At 30.5% G+C, this 22,169-nt stretch overlaps 3 protein-coding genes across 28 annotated transcripts in view; 1 reads left to right on the top strand and 2 right to left on the bottom strand.

Moving 5' to 3' along the window:
- LOC111681182 (phosphatidylinositol-binding clathrin assembly protein LAP) overlaps window positions 1-14,523 on the bottom strand; it is a 50,212-nt gene extending 35,689 nt beyond the window's left edge. For 9 of the 26 annotated variants that reach the window (XM_046948308.1, XM_046948306.1, XM_046948313.1 and 6 more), the window contains exons 1-2: window positions 14,145-14,522; window positions 13,273-13,560 (exon numbers count right to left, since the gene is read on the bottom strand). In XM_046948308.1, coding sequence (XP_046804264.1) covers window positions 13,273-13,408 — 136 coding nt within the window. In that variant the 5' untranslated portion in view covers window positions 13,409-13,560; window positions 14,145-14,522. The other 17 variants (XM_046948309.1, XM_046948326.1, XM_046948311.1 and 14 more) reach the window with 7 other exon arrangements.
- Window positions 14,524-16,338: 1,815 nt separating this feature from the next.
- On the top strand, window positions 16,339-18,300 carry LOC111682409 (probable arginine--tRNA ligase, mitochondrial). The gene is made up of 4 exons (XM_023444360.2): window positions 16,339-16,396; window positions 16,490-17,651; window positions 17,729-18,083; window positions 18,147-18,300. The coding sequence occupies exons 1-4, from the start codon at window positions 16,361-16,363 to the stop codon at window positions 18,298-18,300; spliced, it is 1,707 nt and encodes a 568-aa protein (XP_023300128.2). The 5' UTR covers window positions 16,339-16,360.
- LOC111682406 (28S ribosomal protein S9, mitochondrial) overlaps window positions 18,269-22,169 on the bottom strand; it is a 41,922-nt gene continuing 38,021 nt past the window's right edge. The window contains exons 7-8 of the mRNA XM_023444359.2: window positions 18,568-18,730; window positions 18,269-18,447 (exon numbers count right to left, since the gene is read on the bottom strand). Of these exons, the coding sequence (XP_023300127.2) occupies window positions 18,356-18,447; window positions 18,568-18,730 (255 nt within the window). The 3' untranslated portion in view covers window positions 18,269-18,355. The remainder of the gene's footprint in view (window positions 18,448-18,567; window positions 18,731-22,169) is intronic.

The raw sequence follows: 22,169 nt of genomic DNA on the forward strand, positions 1-22,169 counted from the left end.
ATTTGAACTTTCTTAAAATGTTATCGATATTTGTTATCCATAAATTATTTAAGAATAATTTGACATGTCATCAAAAGTTGCGTTTTAATATTAGAAATTCTAAAATTTCCATTTCATCCATAATATTAACATTCGCAATTAAAGATCATAAAATATATACTAATTATATGCAGTGCAGTCGTTTGCCTACTTATCGGTTACAAACATATGCCCTCATAAAAACAATTAAATCTATAGAAATATTTATCAAAAAAAATATATAAATACCAGACCATATGAATACAATTCAAATAAAACAATACACAATTTAATAGAAAATAATTAAAAATAAAACGCCTGCTTAAAAACACAAAACAAAAGTTTGAGATTATAGAAATTTGCATCAGTCACAGCAAATTATTATTTTGTTTATAATTTTTTGAAATAAAAAATCTTATCACGTTTTGACATTTGTTAGGAGAGTAAGAGAGAGAGAGAGAGTTGTGAGTAACGCAACAGTTTGTTAAGCTGGTTTAAGTTTGACTTAAATATCAATAAAGTTTAAACCCTCCTTTGGATATATTGTTGAAATACATGGAATTCTGAGAAAACATTTAAGTTTTTTAATAGAAAATCTATTAAATTGTGCGTCATGGCGTCAATTTGTAAACACATGTACATACTACGTTCCAATGCATGTTCTAGCAAATTAATTATTTTATTATTCTACTTGCAGAGTATTTTTAAATAAAAATCTTTTGTTAAACCGGTGTTTTAATTAGTTGTAGTAATTCACAAAAATTCATTTACTTTTTATTATGTTTGTTTTTAAAAAAGCTGGTTTTTAAATTATTTTTTAATTTCAGCTGAAAGCTGGTATTTTTCTGCCGATATCATCAGTTATTTTTGCGTTAAAGTTATAATTTCAATGTACTTGACTTGACAACAATTTGGGCCAACTCATGCATTGTATGCACAGCTTAAATAATTAAATTAATATTGATAAAATTAAATAAGCAAAAAAACGTAAAACATATATTTAATAAAATTTACTGTTACTGATAATCCATTGGCATTTATTTATTAAAATAACGAATTCCAATTTATAAGGGGCGTTTCAATCAGTGTTGCCAAGTTTTATGATTTTCCCTTTTAAGCTGATGTTTTTAAAACCGCAATTGCATGAAAAATGCGTTTTAGCGGTTAGCGGAAAATTTTGAATTGAAGATTTAGTCTAGTCTATAGTCTAGTCTATAGTCTAGTCTACAGTCTAGTCTATAGTCTAGTCTATAGTCTAGTCTATAGTATAGACTAGTCTATAGTCTAGTCTATAGTCTAGTCTATAGTCTAGTCTATGGTCTAGTCTATAGTCTAGTCTATAGTCTAGTCTATAGTCTAGTCTATAGTCTAGTCTATAGTCTAGTCTATAGTCTAGTCTATAGTCTAGTCTATAGTCTAGTCTATAGTCTAGTCTATAGTCTAGTCTATAGTCTAGTCTATAGTCTAGTCTATAGTCTAGTCTATAGTCTAGTCTATAGTCTAGTCTGTAGACTAGCCTCTAGTCCATACTATAGTATATTCTATAGTCTATTCTATAGTCTATTCTATAGTCTATTCTATAGTCTAGTCTGATGTCTATTCTAAAGTCTAGTCCATAGTCTAGTCTAGAGTCTAGTCTATAGTCTAGTCTATAGTCTAGTCTATAGTCTAGTCTATTGTCTAGTCTATAGTCTAGTCTATAGTCTAGTCTGTATTCTAGTCTATAGTCTAGTATTCTAAAGTATAGTCTATAGTCTAGTCTATAGTATATTCTAAAATCTATTCTATAGTCTAGTAACGGTGCTTATTTGACTTTTCAAATTATGTTAAATTATGTTGTTTGGCAACTTGCACTTGTAAAACGACCCTCGTAAAGTACTTTTTTGCAAGTTACATAGAAGAAGAGATTATGTTCTTGTCATATTGTTTAAAGAAAATCAACAAAAATTTAACACACTTCACCCAATCATACTCAAAAAAAAAGCAACAACAAGAAAATATGCGCTGATAAACGAACGAGTACATTTTTTATTTGTTTATCTCTCGCGCTCATGCAAAATTTGTACCGGCTAGTTGTTGTACTAAAAACAGTCCCACAATGAAATGACCGCAGACATGCGACGTCTACATTATGTACTTTGTAATATGGATGTGTATCCATAGTATAATACACAATACATACATTTATGTAAAATGAGTCATCATGCTTCAAAATCCCTACTAGTAAGATATCTTTTACTTAGCAGGAATATATGTATATATGTTATAGGAAGTGTTATATTTGCTTGTTCTTTACATAAATTATGGCATAATGAAAAGGAGTAAAAAAGGCGACATAAAATTATGCAAATAAAACCAACTCTAACATTTTTCTTGTTATTGTTAAGCTATGAACCCAATTTCATTCCAAAAATAACAACATCTTAATAAATTTATGAATAATAAAAAATTACTAAACAAAATGTAAAATGTTGTCTCATCAATAACCACGACAGAAAAAATGTAATACATACATACAGATATTTAGATATTTATATACATATTGCTATAAGAAATAAATAGGTTAAAAGAAATTGGCATTTACAATGAGAAAAATGCAATACACTTATACATTTACATTTACAAAATATACATTGACTTTATATTCTTTCGTATACATGTTTATGCCAACAGTTACATTTTTATGTAAATATCGTTATGTACCTGTATGAGTGACGTAATATTAAAGAAAAATATTTTAATGATTCCACAACCGCATGTACTACGATAACTAGGTTTGGGAAAAAAGCAAAAGTGGTTGCATTCATGTCTTGTTTGGGAGTCTAAAGGAATACAATGCCAACAAATAGAGTAAAGAAAATATAGTTAAAATAACAGTTATACAAAAAGTAAGAAAATACAGGGTACTTAGTATTGATGTCGAAGTGTTGTACGGGAACACCTGTCTGGTCTTTTTCAACCATTGGGCGAACTTCTATGCTGACTCACAATACAATGCCAACAAAAAGAGTAAAGAAAATATAGTTAAAATTACAGTTATTCAAAAAGTAAGAAAATACAGGGTACTAAATATTAATGTCAAAGTGTGAACACCTGCCTGGTTTTTTAAACCTTCTATGATGTTGGCTGTTGGCAATTTACGTATATGAAAATTTCAGTCCAGTACACGTGCACTTTGCTGCAATACTTGAGCTATCTATTTTCTTACCATTGCTGGCCAGTTGTTTAACTTCTGAGATGCAAAAACATCACTTCCGTTTAACACCACATCGATAGACCGAAGTACGGATCCATCAAATAAGTCGAATACTTTATATGTTTGTACACAATGGTAAATATGAATCTAATATGAATAGTGTTTTCTCTGAACATACCTGGACAAGGAAAGAAAACTCATAGATATCAATTGTATAATATACTATTTTTAGATCACCATCTCAACCCTGCAAACTTCTTATTCATCTGACACACTCTGAAGAGGACAACATACGACAGACGAACTTATCATGAAATATAGATATTACAGTACATCAGCCTTTTTACCTTTACTAACTCTTCCCGTAAACAGCCAGTAGGTGGATCCCGAGAAAACCTCCATCAACTGGGGAGCCAGAACAAAGTCCTGCAGCAACTGGCTACCTATAGTACCAGATTATGTGTTTCTCTGGTTGGACACCATGTCAAACTACTCCAAGGAAAGGTCAAGGATACATTTGACATCCGCATTTTATAGTCCTTACTGACTAGTGGTACTGGTAGCACCGGAATTACAATCTCACCAAGATTATCAATGTACCTTTAGCGAGTTTTTATATATTTGTGAAAAGCTGTGAATTACAAGCAGTATATTTAGTAACATGTGGAGAATGTGGATGCTTTGCTTTGGGTAGTAATAAAGTAAAACGAGTTGATTCTTTTGATGACTATTAACAACTGAAAAACTTTATTTTTGTTTATTAACCAAAAGACTTGTATCCATCTTATAGCCGTATAGAAAAAGATACATAGAATTGGGTTGATTGGTGCGGTGTTTCTTCCCAGACACTGATATAAGGATTTAGACTCTCAGCTGGCTAAAATGGCTTCCCAGTGGACATTGTATTTGTTCGGAAAGTAAAAGAACTGAAACTGAGAAAGAACTGAAACTCAATAACAGTTTTGTGGTCTTATATTGACAACGGTTAGGTTGCAACCAGAGTATTGATATACAAATATTAGTGTGAGGCAACCTAGACATAAAAAGAAATGTCATTATGACTATGGCTAGTTTGAACTGATTGGATTGAACATTACAACATTTACAAGTAATATGACAAAAACATATATGCTGAGATCCTGCTGTTCCTTAGGTATACTCCTTTTTCCTCTTCTTATTTCTTCTCTGCTTTACCATATTCACATTCTTTGTTTTAGGAAAATAAAAATGGAAATACTGCTGATATATTATCTCGCGACCGTCTGTATTGTTAATAGAATATGAATAGACAAGGAAAAAAGCCAGCTTTTCAAATATCTAGTTTAACAGGACTATTACAGAATTCCATTTCGATAGAAAGTTAAATTATATCAATAATTAGAAAACTAAAGGTAAAAAAACTAATCTGTCAAATTTCACTCCAAGTTTCATTACAGTTATCTAAATTTATGTATTTAAATAATCGTTTTATAAAATATAGCTGCATAGCGTATGTGTAATATTACCAAAAAGAATAACATATCAATCATACGTTTACAAATCATAACATAAAATACAAATAATTATAATTAATTTTGTGATCCAATTTAAAATTCTATAATAAAAAATTACAATATTTTACGCATAAAAATATACTACCAAATATACTACAAAAAAAATGCACTTGCATTTTTATTGCCAAATATTCAAAACATTTGTCCTAGTTTTTAAACAATAAAAATGAGCAACGCCTCTGTTCTTTAAAAAGAAAATTATATATTGTTCAAACACCCGTTCATATTTTTAGTTCCATGGCATTTGATTTAAAATACTTATGCATTCAATCTATATATTATATATATCTAAGGAGTGAGATCGAAAAATTCTTAACACACGTTTTTCATTAAATTTTTCAACCAAAGTATTATTTGATTTTTTTTTTGATCAAGTTACCTATGAAAAAAATGTCAGTTATTATGTGTAATGTCAATTATATTAATTTTTTTGTTAATCTGATTAAAATGAGTGATCAGAAAAAAGTGCGTACTGAAATTATTAAATATTTTCAACTAAACCCAACTTGGTCTTATAAAAAGTTGGCCAAGCATACAAAGGTCTGCCGTCAAACTGTTTCCAATGTTATTAAACAGTACCGGGAGAACTTGTCAGTTGATAGAAAACCTGGTTCAGGTAGAAGGAATGGTCCACATGATGTTTCTAAAGCCAAAAAAATAGAACGCATTTTCAAAAGAGCTCCCAACACATCCGGTAGGAAAGCACCTCGGTTAGCTCAGTGCTCGGACTATTTGGTACGAAAAGTTAAAGCTAATGCAGGTTTAAAAAACATACAAGGCTCAAAAAGTTCCTGACAGGAACGCAGTTAAAAATTTAGAGGCCAAAAACAGAGCACGGAAATTGAAGTCAAGTTTTATAAAAAAATATTCTTGCTGCATAATGGATGACGAAACGTATGTTCTGGCAGATTTTTCGCAACTTCCAGGTCAAAAGTTTTATGTTGCTGATGCTCGAGGGAATGTTGAAGAAAAGTTTAGGACCCAAAAGCAGACAAAATTTCCCAGAAAGTTCTTGGTATGGCAAGCAATATGCAGTTGCGGCAAAAGAAGCCAATCATTTGTTACAACGGGCTCTATAAATACCGAAATTTACATCAAGGAATGTTTACAAAAAAGGCTGCTTCCATTCATAAGACTTCATAATGTGTCCACTTATTTTTGGACTGACTTGGCATCCTGTCAAGCCCTTGAGTGGTACAAGAACAATAATGTGGTATTTGTACCAAGAGAGGCAAATCCCCCAAACTGCCCGGAGCTAAGGCCAGTGGAGAGATAATATAATAATATAAGAGAATTGAAGAGTACAAAAAAGGTGTCCAAAAGTGTGGTAGATTTTAAACGGAGATGGACTACATGTTCGAGCAAAGTGACAGAAAGCACTATAAAAACGTTAAAGGAAGGGTTTCCGAAAAGGGTTCAAAATTTCATCACTAGTGAATAAAACTATAAAAATATTTTTTTTTGTAAATTGTAATAATAATTTGAATCAAATAAAAAAAATAAAGCTGTAAGTTTAGTGGTTTCTTTTTTATAAACATATATGTATGTTAAGAATTTTTCGATCTCACTCCTTATATATGTATATATGTATGAATGCACTTTAAGATTGTGTGCAGTATTTGCAATGTTAATGTAAAGCAAAAACAGAAAAAAAAATTAAATACAATGTGATGATAACTATGGTTGTTTTTGTTGGTTGTTGCTGTTATTGGTATTTTGGTATCAGAGTAAAAGAAGACGAAGAGGAATCATAGGGCTTGAATATTTTAATGGCAACTACTTGTGCTTGCACACGTACATTTAATGGAGATACACACATAAACTTATGTTCCCAACAATAATAGCCAAAAATTTACAAAAACAAATGTGTACAAAAAATACTTAAAATAATTAAAACATTGGTTAACTAATGCAGTAAAATCTGCAGAAAATGTCTAATAACAGTGTAAACTTACACATTTTGTCTTCAAATATTGTGAGTAATGCTTTTTCTGACAACGTTGCAAAAGAAAAATTGTAAGTTCATTCGATTGTTAGACATTTTCTAAACATTTTACTGACAACGTTGTAAGATCTTACAACCGTGTATCACTGCTTTAATAACATTACTGATTATTATTGTAAATGATTTTGTTTAATTTTTTGGCTTTATGTCAATAACATCATGTGAGAATATACTGGTAAACTCCGGTGGTCGCACGGACAATAATTGAAAGGCTTTAGATTACGTTATTTTGGAGGCCAAGATGTTGAAGTGTTTTAGGTGAAAACCTACATTGGGTGAACTAACTAAACTACTCGCAATTACTTGGCTTAAGTACTTTAGCTACCTAATCTCTGACCATTGCTGTTCCCTTGCTTGACTTTAGAGATGTTTACAAACACGCGGATGGGACAGCCTCTAATTTATCAAAAAAGACGAAAACTTGGTTCTTACTGACAGAGAACACATTGTGGTAGTAGTCATCATTTCCCTTCTTCCCTTGGATCTGTGCCTTCTCTCGGTAAGTTCCGCATACTCATACATTGATCATCAATGTTATATCAAGTTATTTCCAACGCTTTTTCCCACAGCCACCTCGTGCACCCCGAAGGTATTTCTCCAATAACCAGGACAAGACAAACACTGTTTGCATGGTACTAGATTATGTTGTTCTCTGGTTATACTATATGTCAACTCATTCCAAGAATATACCAAGGAAAATGCATGTCCCGTCAGACTCAAGGTATGGTAGCACATCTCTCTTTCCTCGAGTTTGCAATAACACCCAGTTGAGAGTCTTTTATCAATCTAAAATGTCTCATGGTTAAGAGATCGAGAGATGTCAACACAGGCCCAATTTAATCAATTTATTCAAACTAAAAAAAATTACATCAATCACAAGGCAGTAATGCTCTGCATTGACCGCAACTTGAAAAATATTGATCGTAGGGCAAAAACGAGGTCTGCCGTAGATTGATACTTCTTCATATTCGGCAAGTTTGTTTATCAACAAACCCGTTAGGTCTTAGTTGTATGATTTTAATCTAAATTTAAATAAATTGTTATCGTATTGATTAAATCCTCTTCAGACTGGAGTTCCAGTCATGCTTGTGTATTTTACACCCAAGTCACAATTTTTGTACATGGATGGACCGGTCCTTGTACAAGCATTTTACTCAAGTACTTGAGCTATCTAATCTCTGACCATTACTGCACCGTCGCTTATCTTCCGAGCAAATGTTGAGACGACAACAGCACCTAATGACATATCCGGTAGACCGACATACAAATCAGTCAAATATGCCAAGACTTTGTCCTTACTCACAGGGACCCACTGTGGTAATTCTGGTATGAACAAAGTTTACTATGAACATACATGGACAAGAAAGGAAAATTGAATGGTATCACTTGTGTATGATACCTTTCATCCAGCACACTTCTCATTTATCAGACACATTCATAAGAGAAAAACATACGACACATTCATTTAGATGTACGGATGGAGTGAGGCCCCATGAATGTAGGGCATTCATCCCGTATCATATACAATTGATACCAACTCATTTAAACAGCCACTAAGTGGATCCCGAAGTAACCACATAATCTGATACTACGGCCACCCGTAGTATCAGATTATGTGGTTCTCTGGTTAGACCTCATGTCAAAACATACCAAGACAAGCCGACAAGTGAAGTGACATCACCAGTTTTTAGTCCCGGCAGAATAGAGATACTGGTAGCATCTCTATACCATCCCCCGGATTGCTATACACCAAGATGGAATCTAACATCAAGGCAACATGCCCCGGGGGAGACCTGCTTGGGTATGAATGAATGTAGAAGTGATTTACGTGAGTAACTGGCATGATGCCTAGGTAGACTTGACAACGGTCTACCATCGCCCTTGAATCCTTCAATAAAGAACTCAGGTGGCAATTTTTGTACATGTATTGGGCCGGTCCATGTACAAGCACTTTGCTCTAGTACTCGAGCTATTTAATCTCTGACCATTGCAGCACCGTTGCTTAATTTCCGAGATGTAAAACATCACTTCCGTTTAAAACCTGCTTGTGTATTTTTTTTTTTTCAAATTGTAATGACATTTTTAATTATAAAATATTGAAAAATTAACCATTATTAAAGAATATATACATTTTCAGCTCTGCCGCAATTACATGAGAGAGGTAATTGTGTTTTTGTATTTCATATGCAAAAAAAAGAGTACATGAGAGTGAATTGTGTTTAATGAATTAATTTTGTTGATTATTTTTGTATAAATACCGTTAGGAGTTGTATTAAATTGTTTACATACTTAACATGTATGTATAATTATTATATGTATGTGTATTTGTTTACACAATACATATTGTAAACAAAAAAATTATACAAATACATAAAACGACGACGACGACGACAACAACAACGACATCAGCTGGTTTAAAGAAAGTGAAATTTGTTGCATTGTTGTTTTAACAAAGAATTCGATGATAATTAAATTATTACGAAGCATATGTACAACTACAGCAACAACGACAACAAAGTTGTTGAAGGCAGCAACAGCTACAACAAGAGCAACAAAGTATTAACGATAAGTATTTATTAAGTTCATTTACACTTTACAAAAAAAAAAAAGAAAATATAATAAAAAGAACCAACACTTCACTATGTGCGATTAGAGAGCAAAGATGGATGAATGTTTGTTCGAAAGAATGAATGGAAAGGGAAAAAATAAATATGTATAGTAAATGATTTGACTGCAGTTCGCCCAATAAACAAACAAACTAACTAACAAGTGCAAACACAACAAATAAAAACAAACATATATATGTATGTAGTATGTGAGTGTAGAGTATAATCTTTAACAGACCAAGATGATGTATGGCCATTGAAATGACTAATGGACATTTAGCTGTTATGTGACATTATATAAATACATACTTAGATATATACAAATACATATACATATGTATGTATGTGTATACTCCCATTAATAATGTAAATACAAATGTATGTTATTACATAAAAATGTTTGTAATTTAGGTTTTATCAAGAAATTCTTTAAATATCCTTGAATGAAAAGAACCTTTTTGTTCTGTGTTTCAAATAGCAGGAGTCAGGAACAATTTAAAGAACAAATATTTTGCAAAAAAATTAAAACTAATGACATTTATAAATGATGTTATTTATGAAAATATATCTTTTGTTAAATAGGTTACATTGATAATTGCAAATTGATGTAATTAAGGAATACAAGGAAAAGTAAGGACAACTCCTAGGAAGTTTTTTATATTAGATCTTACTCAAAGTATTGCTGCGAAGTATAGTTTTACTTAATATAATTCGTTTAGAATTGCCCATCCGTAAAAAATTGACTAATGTTTTCGATGTTATATAAGACACAATCTAGAGATATCCTAGTATGAGAACGCTCATTTCATTAGGCAGGATATCATCCAAATTTGCATGAGTTGAATATACAATTGTCAATCAGGATGCCAAGTAACTATAGTATAAACTAGACCAAAGTTATTACTTGGAGGTCGCCCACCGCCCATAGCAGACACGGGGATCGAGATGGAACAACAGGCTCAATACCTACTGGTCACGTATAGACCAAGCCGTCCCCAACGAATGTCCTGCATGTGGTCTGGGTCCTGATGATACCCATCACATATTCAACTGCTCAGCCAACCCTACTTCACTCTGTCCTATGGATTTAGGGACGCATCCTGTTAAAGTAGCCCAATTTTTAGGCCTGGACATTGATGTAGAACCCCCCAACTAGATTATTGTATAGTTTTAGCTGTTACAACAACAACTACTGACAATAAGGTTACCAATTAACTTTGGTACAAATTTATGACAATTTAAGTAGCCACAGAACAGTATGACTAGCTAAAAATATGGGGCGTAAATTTTCACTTATATGTTGATAATAAACTATCATTGGAGCGCTTGAAAAGATGTGTTACACTCTAAAGGATTCTCCAAGTATACTGAGTTCTTGGAAAAAGTGACATATAAAAATTTATATAAAATAAGTTAAATTTACTATATTTTTACGTTCTCGAATAGATTTAGATTTATATGCGGAATAGTTTGTATAATTTTTGAACTTAATTTTTGAAAAAAAATATCTAAACGAAATGAAGGAAAATGATACTCTTTTTTATTAGAACTTTCCACAAAGCTAGAATTTATTCCATTAGTTCATGATTCCAATCGTATTTTTCAAATTATACTTTTTTTAATATAGATTTTAGAATCTAATTATACACAGTGCTTAATGAATAATATTTTACATAGGAGACAATTTGGTACTTTATTATTTGTATTTTGATTGGGTAGCGAAGCACCCAGGTTTGTTCTATAATGTAAGTATATATAGTTTCCACAAAATATCTTCTCAATATTATATTTATAACAAGCTTATATAGATATGTTTGCAACAAAATATTGAATGTGTGTTTTGAAAAACAATTATCTAACGCGATTGATTTTAAAACGCCCTTTATTTTAATAATAATAATAACAATAATAATAGAAAATATGTTCGTGTTGTACATATTTAAATAATAGAGGTCAATTTGGTTTTTATCTAAAATTATTATTTATATTATAAATAAAATAATAACAATTATTAAATAAAAATTATTAATCCCGCCCTAAAACGTGTCTTGAAAAAAAACTAAGAACACGCAGAAAAATGTTCCGAAAAATTGTAAGTTGATACGTTTGTTAGACATTTTTTGATCATTTGTAAGATATGTATAAAAACCGTTTAACAGAGCTTAAGCTTGTAACTTTTCACAAGGAACTAATAAATGTGCCCAACAGTTTAGAATTTTGTGATATAATACTTCATAAATGTTATTGCCGTAAAAAATGGAACACAACAGAAATTGTTAATATTCTTAGAAGAGTAAGACTTGTCCGGCATGTTCAAATTATACTTAAATCTTAATGGGTTTTAAAAGGATTTTTAATTTAAGATAACACTACCCAACACATTCATTGATACACATACTTCTGTCAGAATATATCTATGGAAATGTAGACCATTTTGTCAATTGTTTGGGAAAAAGAAAACATAAAAACATCAAGTTTCTGCTAATAAATGTCACTAGACACTACTTTTTTAAGAATTGCCATATATATAGGGTGTTCATCGACTTTACAAAACAGGTATGGTATAGTAGGACGGATTTTAGGTTAAACAACACATTTTGGCTTAAACTTAACACAACTAAAACAACAATATTTCTAATTGGATTGTTTAAAACGAGCATTATGGGGGAACTGCACAATCTAAACATTTGCAAGTAAACGCTTAAGATCGGTCAGGATAATTTAGTAGAAGTATGCCACAGTAAACGTAAACCTTTTAAACAAAAATTTTTTGTGTAAGATACCTTTCTAAGCATTTACTGAGTTAATGTTTGTTCCTTTTAGATTCAAAAATGACTCATTTGAACTTGAACGTTAAGTCATTATTAAAATACGTATGAATGTATAGTCGGACATAGCCGACTATATAATACCCTACAACTTTTACTTTATTCCGGAATATTTTTACTTATTTTTGACAAAAAAAGAGATTTGTTAAAAGTTGGTAGAGAAATTGTTACTTATGTAGAATTTCAAAGTGTTATTAGTGTTTCTAGGTAAATTTTGACCTTCAAGCCATTTTCGGGGGGAGCTTGTATGGAGGCTAGGGTCAAATGCGGCCCGATAATTACAAAAATCGGTAATGTCATTAATCGTTATATAAAACTAAGTTTTGCAGACTTTAATTATGAGCCCAAAGGCCCTATTCGGGGGTATGGTTGTATGGTGCTAGGCGAAATAATGGACCAATTTTATCTATTTTCAATAGGCTTCGTCGTGTGTTGCAAATTTTATCCAATTATCTTGAAAGTTGCGACCTGTACCTTGCGCACAAGGTTTACATGAACAGCCAGCCAGCCAGATGGACGTACTGACAGACATAGCTTTATTATACCCTCCCCACTATATGGGGTAGGTTATAATAAAGCTGAATATCCATGAGTGTGAGATATAGATAATGATTACTCAGTATGACTTGAACAGAATATCGAAACATTAATATATGCGGTTTAAATCAGGTCTGAAGATTACAACAGTCTTGTACCGAATATATTGATTCATTTAAAAGTATTACTGCTAGAAAAAGTCCCGAAATATGCAAACCAACTAAATTTCTAATTGCGAATTATTGTTCTATATTTCGGTGCTTATTTTCATATAATTTATATACTTTACAAATTACATTTCCCTTATCAACAAAACGACGAATCAAAATCACAAAACTAAAATAAATATCTACAGAAGAAAATGCTCAGCTTTGCCATACAATTTCTATTCTATAAACAACTTTAATAAATATCAATTGATTTCAAATAATTGTTGAAAATTAGTTTTATTATTTCGCAACTAAGTTTTCTTTGTAAATTTGTGTAAACTTTTTTGCAAATAAATAATACAATTTACATTTCTACTTACAATCTAAATGTTTCTTCTTGGGTCCAATGCACTCTTCCGTTGTGGCCTTGCATACTGATTTGGCCAGACCTTGACCGGCAAGACTGTGCCTGGCAGCCAACAGTCTGTCGTTGATTGTTTGCCCAGCCATGGACATGATGAAATCTGATTTATTTTATAACTTCTATTTAAGAAACACACAAAAAAATTTTACAAAATTGTTTTCGTTTTTTTTTTATTAAACACTATTTTTTCACTTTTTGTTTAATTTGTTTTGTCGCGTAACAAAGTACCAGCTTTGATTACAAACTAAAATTAATGGGAATAAAGAGAGAGATAAAATAAAAATTAAATTAATTAACTTAAATGTAATCGCAGCATTTTTTTAACAGTGATAGTGATGACCCATTAAATCAAGGTTCCATTTAGTGGAGAAAACATATCATACACACACGCCCCCTAAATCAAATGATATCTATTATATGTTGGAATTATTGATTTATTGGAAAATTTACTTTACTAATTTACACTTATTATTGTCGTATTGCCTTTATTAATACTTTTATTTTTAAAAAATACAAATTCTTATTGAGAATTTTATTGATTTTTTTATTTTACAGATTTTTTCCCTTCTTTCAATTGACATGCACTTGTGTGTGTGTATGTGTTTGTATATGTGTGACTGAGTGTTTTTGACAACAGAATTGTCAATTTTGTTGTTTTTTTCTCATTTGATTTTTCTCATTCAATACGCTTTTTACTTTTTTTTAGAACCTATTTCTTTGATATTGGTTTTTTGGTATCCAATATATTTTTTTTCTTCATTTGTTGGGTGCTCTCAATACGTGGCTTTTAAAACAACAATTTTTACAAATTTCTTTTAATTTATTTACCGTTAAACAATGAATTGCTTAAATTTTAACGTAATAATTAATTCTTCACTTTTTTTGAGTGTTTAAATTTTTCTTATCACTTTTTGTTAGTTTTTTTTATTACTTTTGTAAAATTTTTTTCTTACAGGAATTTTTCTTTTCGTTTTATACAAGATTTTTTCACTCCGCTGTTTGTTTTTATATTTTTTCTATTCTAGTGTTACAAGTTTGCCTTAATGGTACTTCAACTTGTTTTTTGCTTAATAAATTTTAAATTATTTGTAAAATTCTTGTGTAATTATACAATTTATTTTAATTTAAAAAAGTTTTCTTTCTTTTTTCAGGAGTTCTTTTCTACTCATTCGATTTTTCCCAATTTTATTTGCGCAAAGTAGCAGAGACCTGCGCTAACAAACATTAATGGCGGCGGCGGCTTACACCATACATATTGGCGGCGGCATAGAATCGTTTGTAAGCCGGCTAAGTATTATATTATATTGCCCGAGTGATTAAAAAATGGGATTTTGGAATCAAATTTTTGAAAAATGTGATAAAAAGGAAACAAAAGGTTTAGAAACGAAAAACTCTGTTCTATATTGTTCCAAAAAAGGATTTCTTAGTACCGGACTTACAAATAACGTCTAATTAGCATGTTAATTGTTACAAAATGTACCAATTTCAGTAAAATTTTAAAAATATGTACATTTTTTATTTATTCAAACAAGTAATATAAAAAGAAACAATAGGCCAATCAAACTACATTACAATGGCAAAATCCTGAATAGGATACTAAATATATTATTTATAATTATAAACATTATTAATACTAAATACATAACTAAATAAAAGAAAAAATTTAGTTACTGTATTATTTTTAATTTGTAGCTCCGGTACCAAGAACATGTTTTTTTAATGGAATTTCTTGAATTGAATTACGTACAGTTCTCAGATGAAATTTTGTATGGCAATCGTGTAATACCCCGTTTACATGATTTAATTATTCGTAATTCACGCGTCTGCTGCGAATTACATAAGTTGTACGTAATTCAGTTCGAATTGCCTAATGAATTACGAATGAATGACTGTCATCTCTAATTTTTATCGAGTATTTGTCAAAATCAGCTGTTTGTTTTCATTGGTACAAATAAAAAATAAATTTACAAAAAATTCAAATAAATAGAAAATATATAATTAATTTTGTTAAAATAATGTAAAAAACGTATTTTTGTGTCATACACAAAAATTAATATTGTAAAAAAATTACAAAATAATGAAGAAATAAACAACATGGCGATGAACTGTCAAAACGAATTATAAATATGTCGTAGAAACGCGTTAATTGGACATCGTCATTCAGATGCCGAATTAAGTAATTCAAGTGTTCATGGATATATGGTATAATATATATTAGAATGAGAGCGTGAATGACGAATAGTTGCATTGTGTGAACTGGGTATGATATGTTTTGATAGCAATCGTTTTTATCAACTACCACCCAACCGACGGCTTTAAGACGGCGCTAAAAGATCGAATTATTCTTATTATCGAATTATTCTCATATTTTTAACACTGCGCCGTTTATTATTAAAAGATGAAAAAGTTACTTAATTTAATATAAATATACTTTATATTGTAAAAGTCAATAATTATAGAATATAAGACGGATATTTTCAAGCCGTCTTAGCTAGAAATATGTTCGGCTTCAACTTTTAAGCCGAATCTGCCACAGGTTTCTGGTTTGAGATGATGACTTTCCCAATAACTTGGCACCACTTTTATTAATTCCTCTCTCATTTTTGAACAATAACGAGAGTATCGTGTTGCCAGATGTAATATTTTTTTAGTTTCATGTTGTTTTTCTTCAGTCAAATACTCAAGAGTATTAAAAAGACCATTATAATTCTGATTCCGTTATATTATAATAAATACACTATAACAATCTTATTATATACAAAAATTAAAGAATAATTTATTTTGAATCATTATTAAAAGACTCAGTTCACGAAAGGCATACAGATTGCTCTAAGAATGTTCTAATTAGTAATTCGTTGTTTTCAAAAATGTATTGTTGAACTTGACAACTTTACCCTATATTTAGAAAATTTAACAGTCTGGCATCTTTCTAAAAAACCAACTCATTTATATAAAACACTCATTACAAGAACAAATATTTCACTCAAAATAACTAAATGCAACTGTCAAAAACAGCTGACACCACAAACACAAAACAACAGAAAATGTCAAGTTTAATACGTAAGTCCATAAGTGATAAGGTAATTTTAATAATTTTATAAATTAAAAGAATTTATAAATAATACTAATATATTTAACTAAATAATTGAATTATTTTCTTAATTTCTCAAAAGATATCTCAATTAGTAAAAAACCACAATGTCTACTATGAGCTGGAAGTTCCTTTGAAAGCTGCAGCCGCCAATGGAAAACCGGCATTGCAGTGGTCAGTAAAGGGTAATGCAAATCACAATGAAGAGCTCTTAAAAGAAGTAAAAAATTTAAATTATGACCAGGATTTAGTGGAAAATACAAAACTAATACCAGCAAATGGTAAAATTCCAGCCAAAGTAGAATTTACTTTAAAAGAATCGGCTTTTGTGGAGACTTTATTAAGCGAAAATGTTTTAATGAATCAACCTAAATATGATGAGCATATGGTATTTGAATATAGTTCTCCCAACATAGCTAAACCATTTCATGTGGGTCATATACGTTCCACTATCATAGGTAATGTTTTAGCTAATCTCCATCAAAATCTTGGTTATACTGTGACAAAAATGAACTATTTGGGTGATTGGGGCACACAATTTGGCTTGCTGCAGGTGGGAGTAGAATTACTACAGGTGACAGAACAACAAATGCAAGAAAATCCCATAGAAACTTTGTATAAAGCTTATGTCAAGGCTAACAAAGAGGCAGAAACAGATACTTCTATAGCTCAAAAGGCCAGAGATTATTTCAAAGAATTGGAAAGTGGCCAACAGTCAACAGAGCTCAGCAAACAATGGCAGAATTATAGAGAGTATACAATTAAAAATCTCGAAGCTGTTTATCAACGTTTAGGTGTTACATTCGATGTTTATGACTGGGAGTCCCAGTATAGTCAGAAGCAAATTTCAGCAGTTTTACAGAAGCTTGAAGAGAAAAACTTATTGTTGCCCGAAAAAGATGGTCGTAAAGTTGTGGTAGTTGATAAACGTCGTGTACCGGTTATAAAAAGTGACGGTTCTACTTTGTATTTAGCTCGAGATATAGCTGCACTTTTGGATAGATGGCAGCGATTTAAGTTTGAAAACATTTTCTATATTGTGGAAAACGGACAGACAGATCATTTTAAGGCTTGTTTTCAAACCACATCCAGATTGAGTAATGAAATTAAAGAAACTAAAGTGAAACATGTAAAATTTGGTCGTATTCACGGCATGAGTACCCGCAAAGGACAAGCAGTATTCCTTAAAGATTTGCTGGATGAAGCAAGAGATATAATGCATGAAAAACAATTAAAAAGCCCAAGTAAGTTGAAGAAAAAAGACCATTATTGTGCAAAATAATGTTTAAAATTTCTTTATACAATTATTGTTTGTTTACAGCTACAAAAGTTGATATAACTTCCTCAGAAGTGGCTGATGTCTTGGGAGTATCTGCTGTTATCATAAACGATTTAAAACAAAGACGCCAAAGGGATTATGAGTTCTCCTGGGATAAAGCTTTACAAGTAAATGGTGACACGGGCATAAAACTGCAATATACACACTGTAGATTAAATAATCTAATCGAACAAAATTGTAATATAAATATTGACAAACCACAGTTTTCATGGAAAAATCTAGACGAACCAGAAGCTTATGAGCTGCTAAATGAAATTGCTAGATTTCCGCAAATACTATGGCAGGCTAAAGAACAATTGGAAGCGTGTATTTTAGTAAACTATTTATTTTCCTTAAGGTAAATATAACAAAATTAAGAGATATTGATTATTTTCTCTAAATTTATGAATTTTCTTTTAAGCAATACCACCAGTCGTGCCCTTAAACGTTTGCCCGTTAAAACAGAAAGTAATTTCGAAAAAAAACAACATCGCTACTTGCTATTTCAAACGTCTAAAAGTATACTCAAACAAGGCATGGAAATATTGGGTTTAAAACCTTTAAATAAAATGTAAACTTTATTAACAACATATGCAACATACATAAGTCACAGACAAACAAAAACAAAATTTAACGTTTCTTCCATGTGTATTTGCGGCGGGCACCTTCTTGGCCAAACTTCTTACGTTCACGGCGACGGTAATCACGTGTTAGAAGACCAGCTAAAATTACACCAAAAAAAAAAATGCAAAATGCATTTTAATTAAAGTCAATCAATTTTTGTGCTCAATATAAAAAGTAGAAATAAAACTAAATTATTTGTAAAACAAAACAATATTTACCTAAGCGCATCGATTCAATCATTTCTTGATCAACAAAGCTACGCAAGCACATGGAGATACCCCAACGTATAGCGCCAGCTTGACCAGAACTGCCACCACCCTCTACATTGGCCTCCACATCACATTTACCCAACATTTCGGCAAAGATCAATGGAAACAGAACCTATAAAGAATAAAAAGAAAAAATATTTAAAAAAATGGAAAGTTTTTGCTGGGAAAATTTTAAATTTACTTTATCAATTTATATGTTTTTGATTTATAACCATAATATCAATTATTTGTTTCATAAGCCAAATAAATTTACCATTGCCTTAAACATTTCTATAAATTTCTTTTTCCCCTTTGCATTTTACAATATTACACAGTTCAAAATACTTATTCGAACTCGTGCCTTATAGAGTTTTTGTCAAAAACAACGTCATTTTTAAGCGTAGGATTTTTTTTTAATTGAACAATTTTGAGTTTCAATGTTCAAAGTATTTCTAACTAGTGACATACTGAGTATTAATAAAACAAAAAGCGTAAAAACCTGATTTTGAAAAATGTATTTTAATTTTATTTTTGGTGTTGCTTTGCAAAATGCGAAACAAAACAAATTTCGCAGCTATTAAACTTGACAAAACCCCCCTCACTATATGTTAATGACAATCAATCATAATGACTTTTTTCAACATAAACGTAATCAAAATATTTCTTATAACGTCGTTTATAGTTTCTTGTAGTGTTGCTTGCTGCCTAATGTTTATTGACCAAATAAATGTTTATATTTCGTTTAACAGATTTTTTTAAATTTATGCTCGTAAACAAATTTACGCACATTTTGTAAAGGGGTTAATTGTATAAAACTTGTTTTAGAACTATTTTTCATTATTTCAGAACGAATAAGTATTTACTTTTTTTCAGTAAACTAAATATAAAAAATAAACATGACTTAGGTCATGATCAGATTTTGCTTCGCCTTAAAGAAATATTATTAGCTAAGTTATAATTTTAAAATTTGTATAAACAAATTTCTTTTTTAATGATGATTTGATTAATATTTAAGACCATAAATGGTTTAATTTTAACATTTCTCCTATGTAATAATTTAAAACTGTTTTACATGGATCTGTAATTTATCAAAAAAAGCCTGTTTTGGTTTTGTACTCTTTTATCCGATGTATGTATGACGACATCATTATTAAAATTTTGTTTTTATTTGTATGTGTGATTGTCTGGTTTTTCGAAAAGGAAAGGTGTCGCTTTGTTTTATTTTAAGATACTGTTTAGTCATCGTTCCCAATATTAAGTATTCAAATTTATTGTATTTGTCTTTGAATTAAAAAGATATTGATTTGATATTAAAATAATATTGTCTTGATTCTGCATCTATACATTAATATATCTATCTATCTATCTATCTATCTATCTATCTATCTATCTATCTATCTATCTATCTATCTATCTATCTATCTATCTATCTATCTATCTATCTATCTATCTATCTATCTATCTATCTATCTATCTATCTATCTATCTATCTATCTATCTATCTGTCTATTTGTGCGTAGGCATGGTATATCGAATAAACTCGGCTTAGACACCAAAAAACGCAAGACTGATTCTCTCCCTAATATCAATATTTAGATTCTAGAACTTTTTATCAATGTAATCTGTTTAAAATTTTTACTATATTTTCCCATTACAAAAATTATTAGATAAACAATTTAAAATAGAATTTTCTAAATTTCCCCGCATTTTAATTAATTGGAAAATTTAAAATTTATTGCAAAAAGTCGAGAATAATTATTAAAAAAAACAATGTTCAATCATGTTAATTTTATTTTAAACATCTTTTTTAGGTGAGAAAAACAAATTTGTACGAACAAATTTGGTTTGTATTCAAATGAGTTTGAAGTTCATTAAAAATTTTTGTTTACAACGAAAAATTGCATAAACTTTTTGAAAACTTAATTAATGAATGAAAACTGTTTTTTTTATTTGTGTATGTTTATTTCCAATATTTAACATTGATAAAAATTGACAAAGATTCACATGTTTAAACAATTAATTTGCAATAAAACAACAACAGCAACAAAAACTAAGTGTAATTGTTTTCACTAGATTGCGACAGACATTGTACTTACTTACAAGAGGACAAGAAGATAAAACAAAGTGGGGGAGTTTAAGAGGCGACGACTCGCGGACGGACAGAAATACAAAAGAGATAAATGGAAATTTATATACCGCTACATTTTAAATACTTGCACAAAACAAAAAAATAAACAAATGATTGTATTGAATAAAAAACGTTATTTTTTGTTACCGTTATATGAAAATATAATAACAACAACTATTAAATAAGATACATAGAATCGTATGTGTGTGTATAGAAACACTGTGGGATAGATTTTATATTAAATGGGGTATAAATCTTATATAGAACACTAGTTTAATTTACATGTTCTCAAAATCGACTTTAAGGTACTAATAACAACTTTGTTATTATTGTTGAGACAGTCCAAATTACGAGAGAAGCTTAGAATAAAATATCGCTGTCTGCACTACTGTGGAGCAGATAGTATTTTCTTTATTCAAACCACTTCTACAATAACTGTTACATACTCAGTAATTAGTCTTAAAGACTTTCTATTAAGTAAAGGTCGTTTCTTACTTCTACCTTATTTCTTATCTTCATAAATGACATTCTATGTCAAACTTCCAAATCTATCTACTCTTTTGCCGATGACTGCAATATCAGCCATTCCTCTAGAGATTGTGACAACGAGACGCAATATGAATCACGATATATGTTAAAGAATTAGAAACTCTTGCTGATGCATGAAAATACAGAGCGATGTCCGATGGACTAAACACATTTTCCAACTGTCGAAAGAATTATTCAAGTGGCTCGGTTTTTTGAAACGGTGTAAGACATATTTAACTCCATCTGATTTTCTCATTATTTACATCACTTATGTATATCCGACCGAAAATGGAATACAACTCGCATGTATGGGCCGGAGCTTCGAAGTCTATTATGGAGCTACTCGATATTATAATGGAATGTGTTCCTCTGAAATTAGGGAACTCGTTCCCGATACGCATACATTTTTACGTAGCACACAACTATCTTCAAGAACACACCCATTTGTGGGCGATTGGCCAGTGAACCGCAGAACATATTAGAGGGAAAATTCATACTTCAGCCGCACTCTTCGTATGTGGAACAAACTTCCTGCAGAATTATTCCCCGCCGCTTTCGTATGAAAAGGTTTAAATCAAATGTCCGCTAACAATACTTTCTCTCTCCTCCCTTCCACAACCTATTTTCGTAGTTCCAGCACTATCTATCTATCTATCTATCTATCTATCTATCTATCTATCTATCTATCTATCTATCTATCTATCTATCTATCTATATATCTATCTATCTATCTATCTATCTATCTATCTATCTATCTATCTATCTATCTATCTATCTATCTATCTATCTATCTATCTATCTATCTACCTATCTATCTATCTATCTATCTATCTATCTATCTATCTATCTATCTATCTATCTATCCAACCAATAATCAATTGATATGTGTATTATATTGATTATAAATGTGTATTAT

The sequence above is a fragment of the Lucilia cuprina genome, chromosome 4 (genome assembly GCF_022045245.1).
Source record: "Lucilia cuprina isolate Lc7/37 chromosome 4, ASM2204524v1, whole genome shotgun sequence".
Classification (NCBI taxonomy): domain Eukaryota; kingdom Metazoa; phylum Arthropoda; class Insecta; order Diptera; family Calliphoridae; genus Lucilia; species Lucilia cuprina.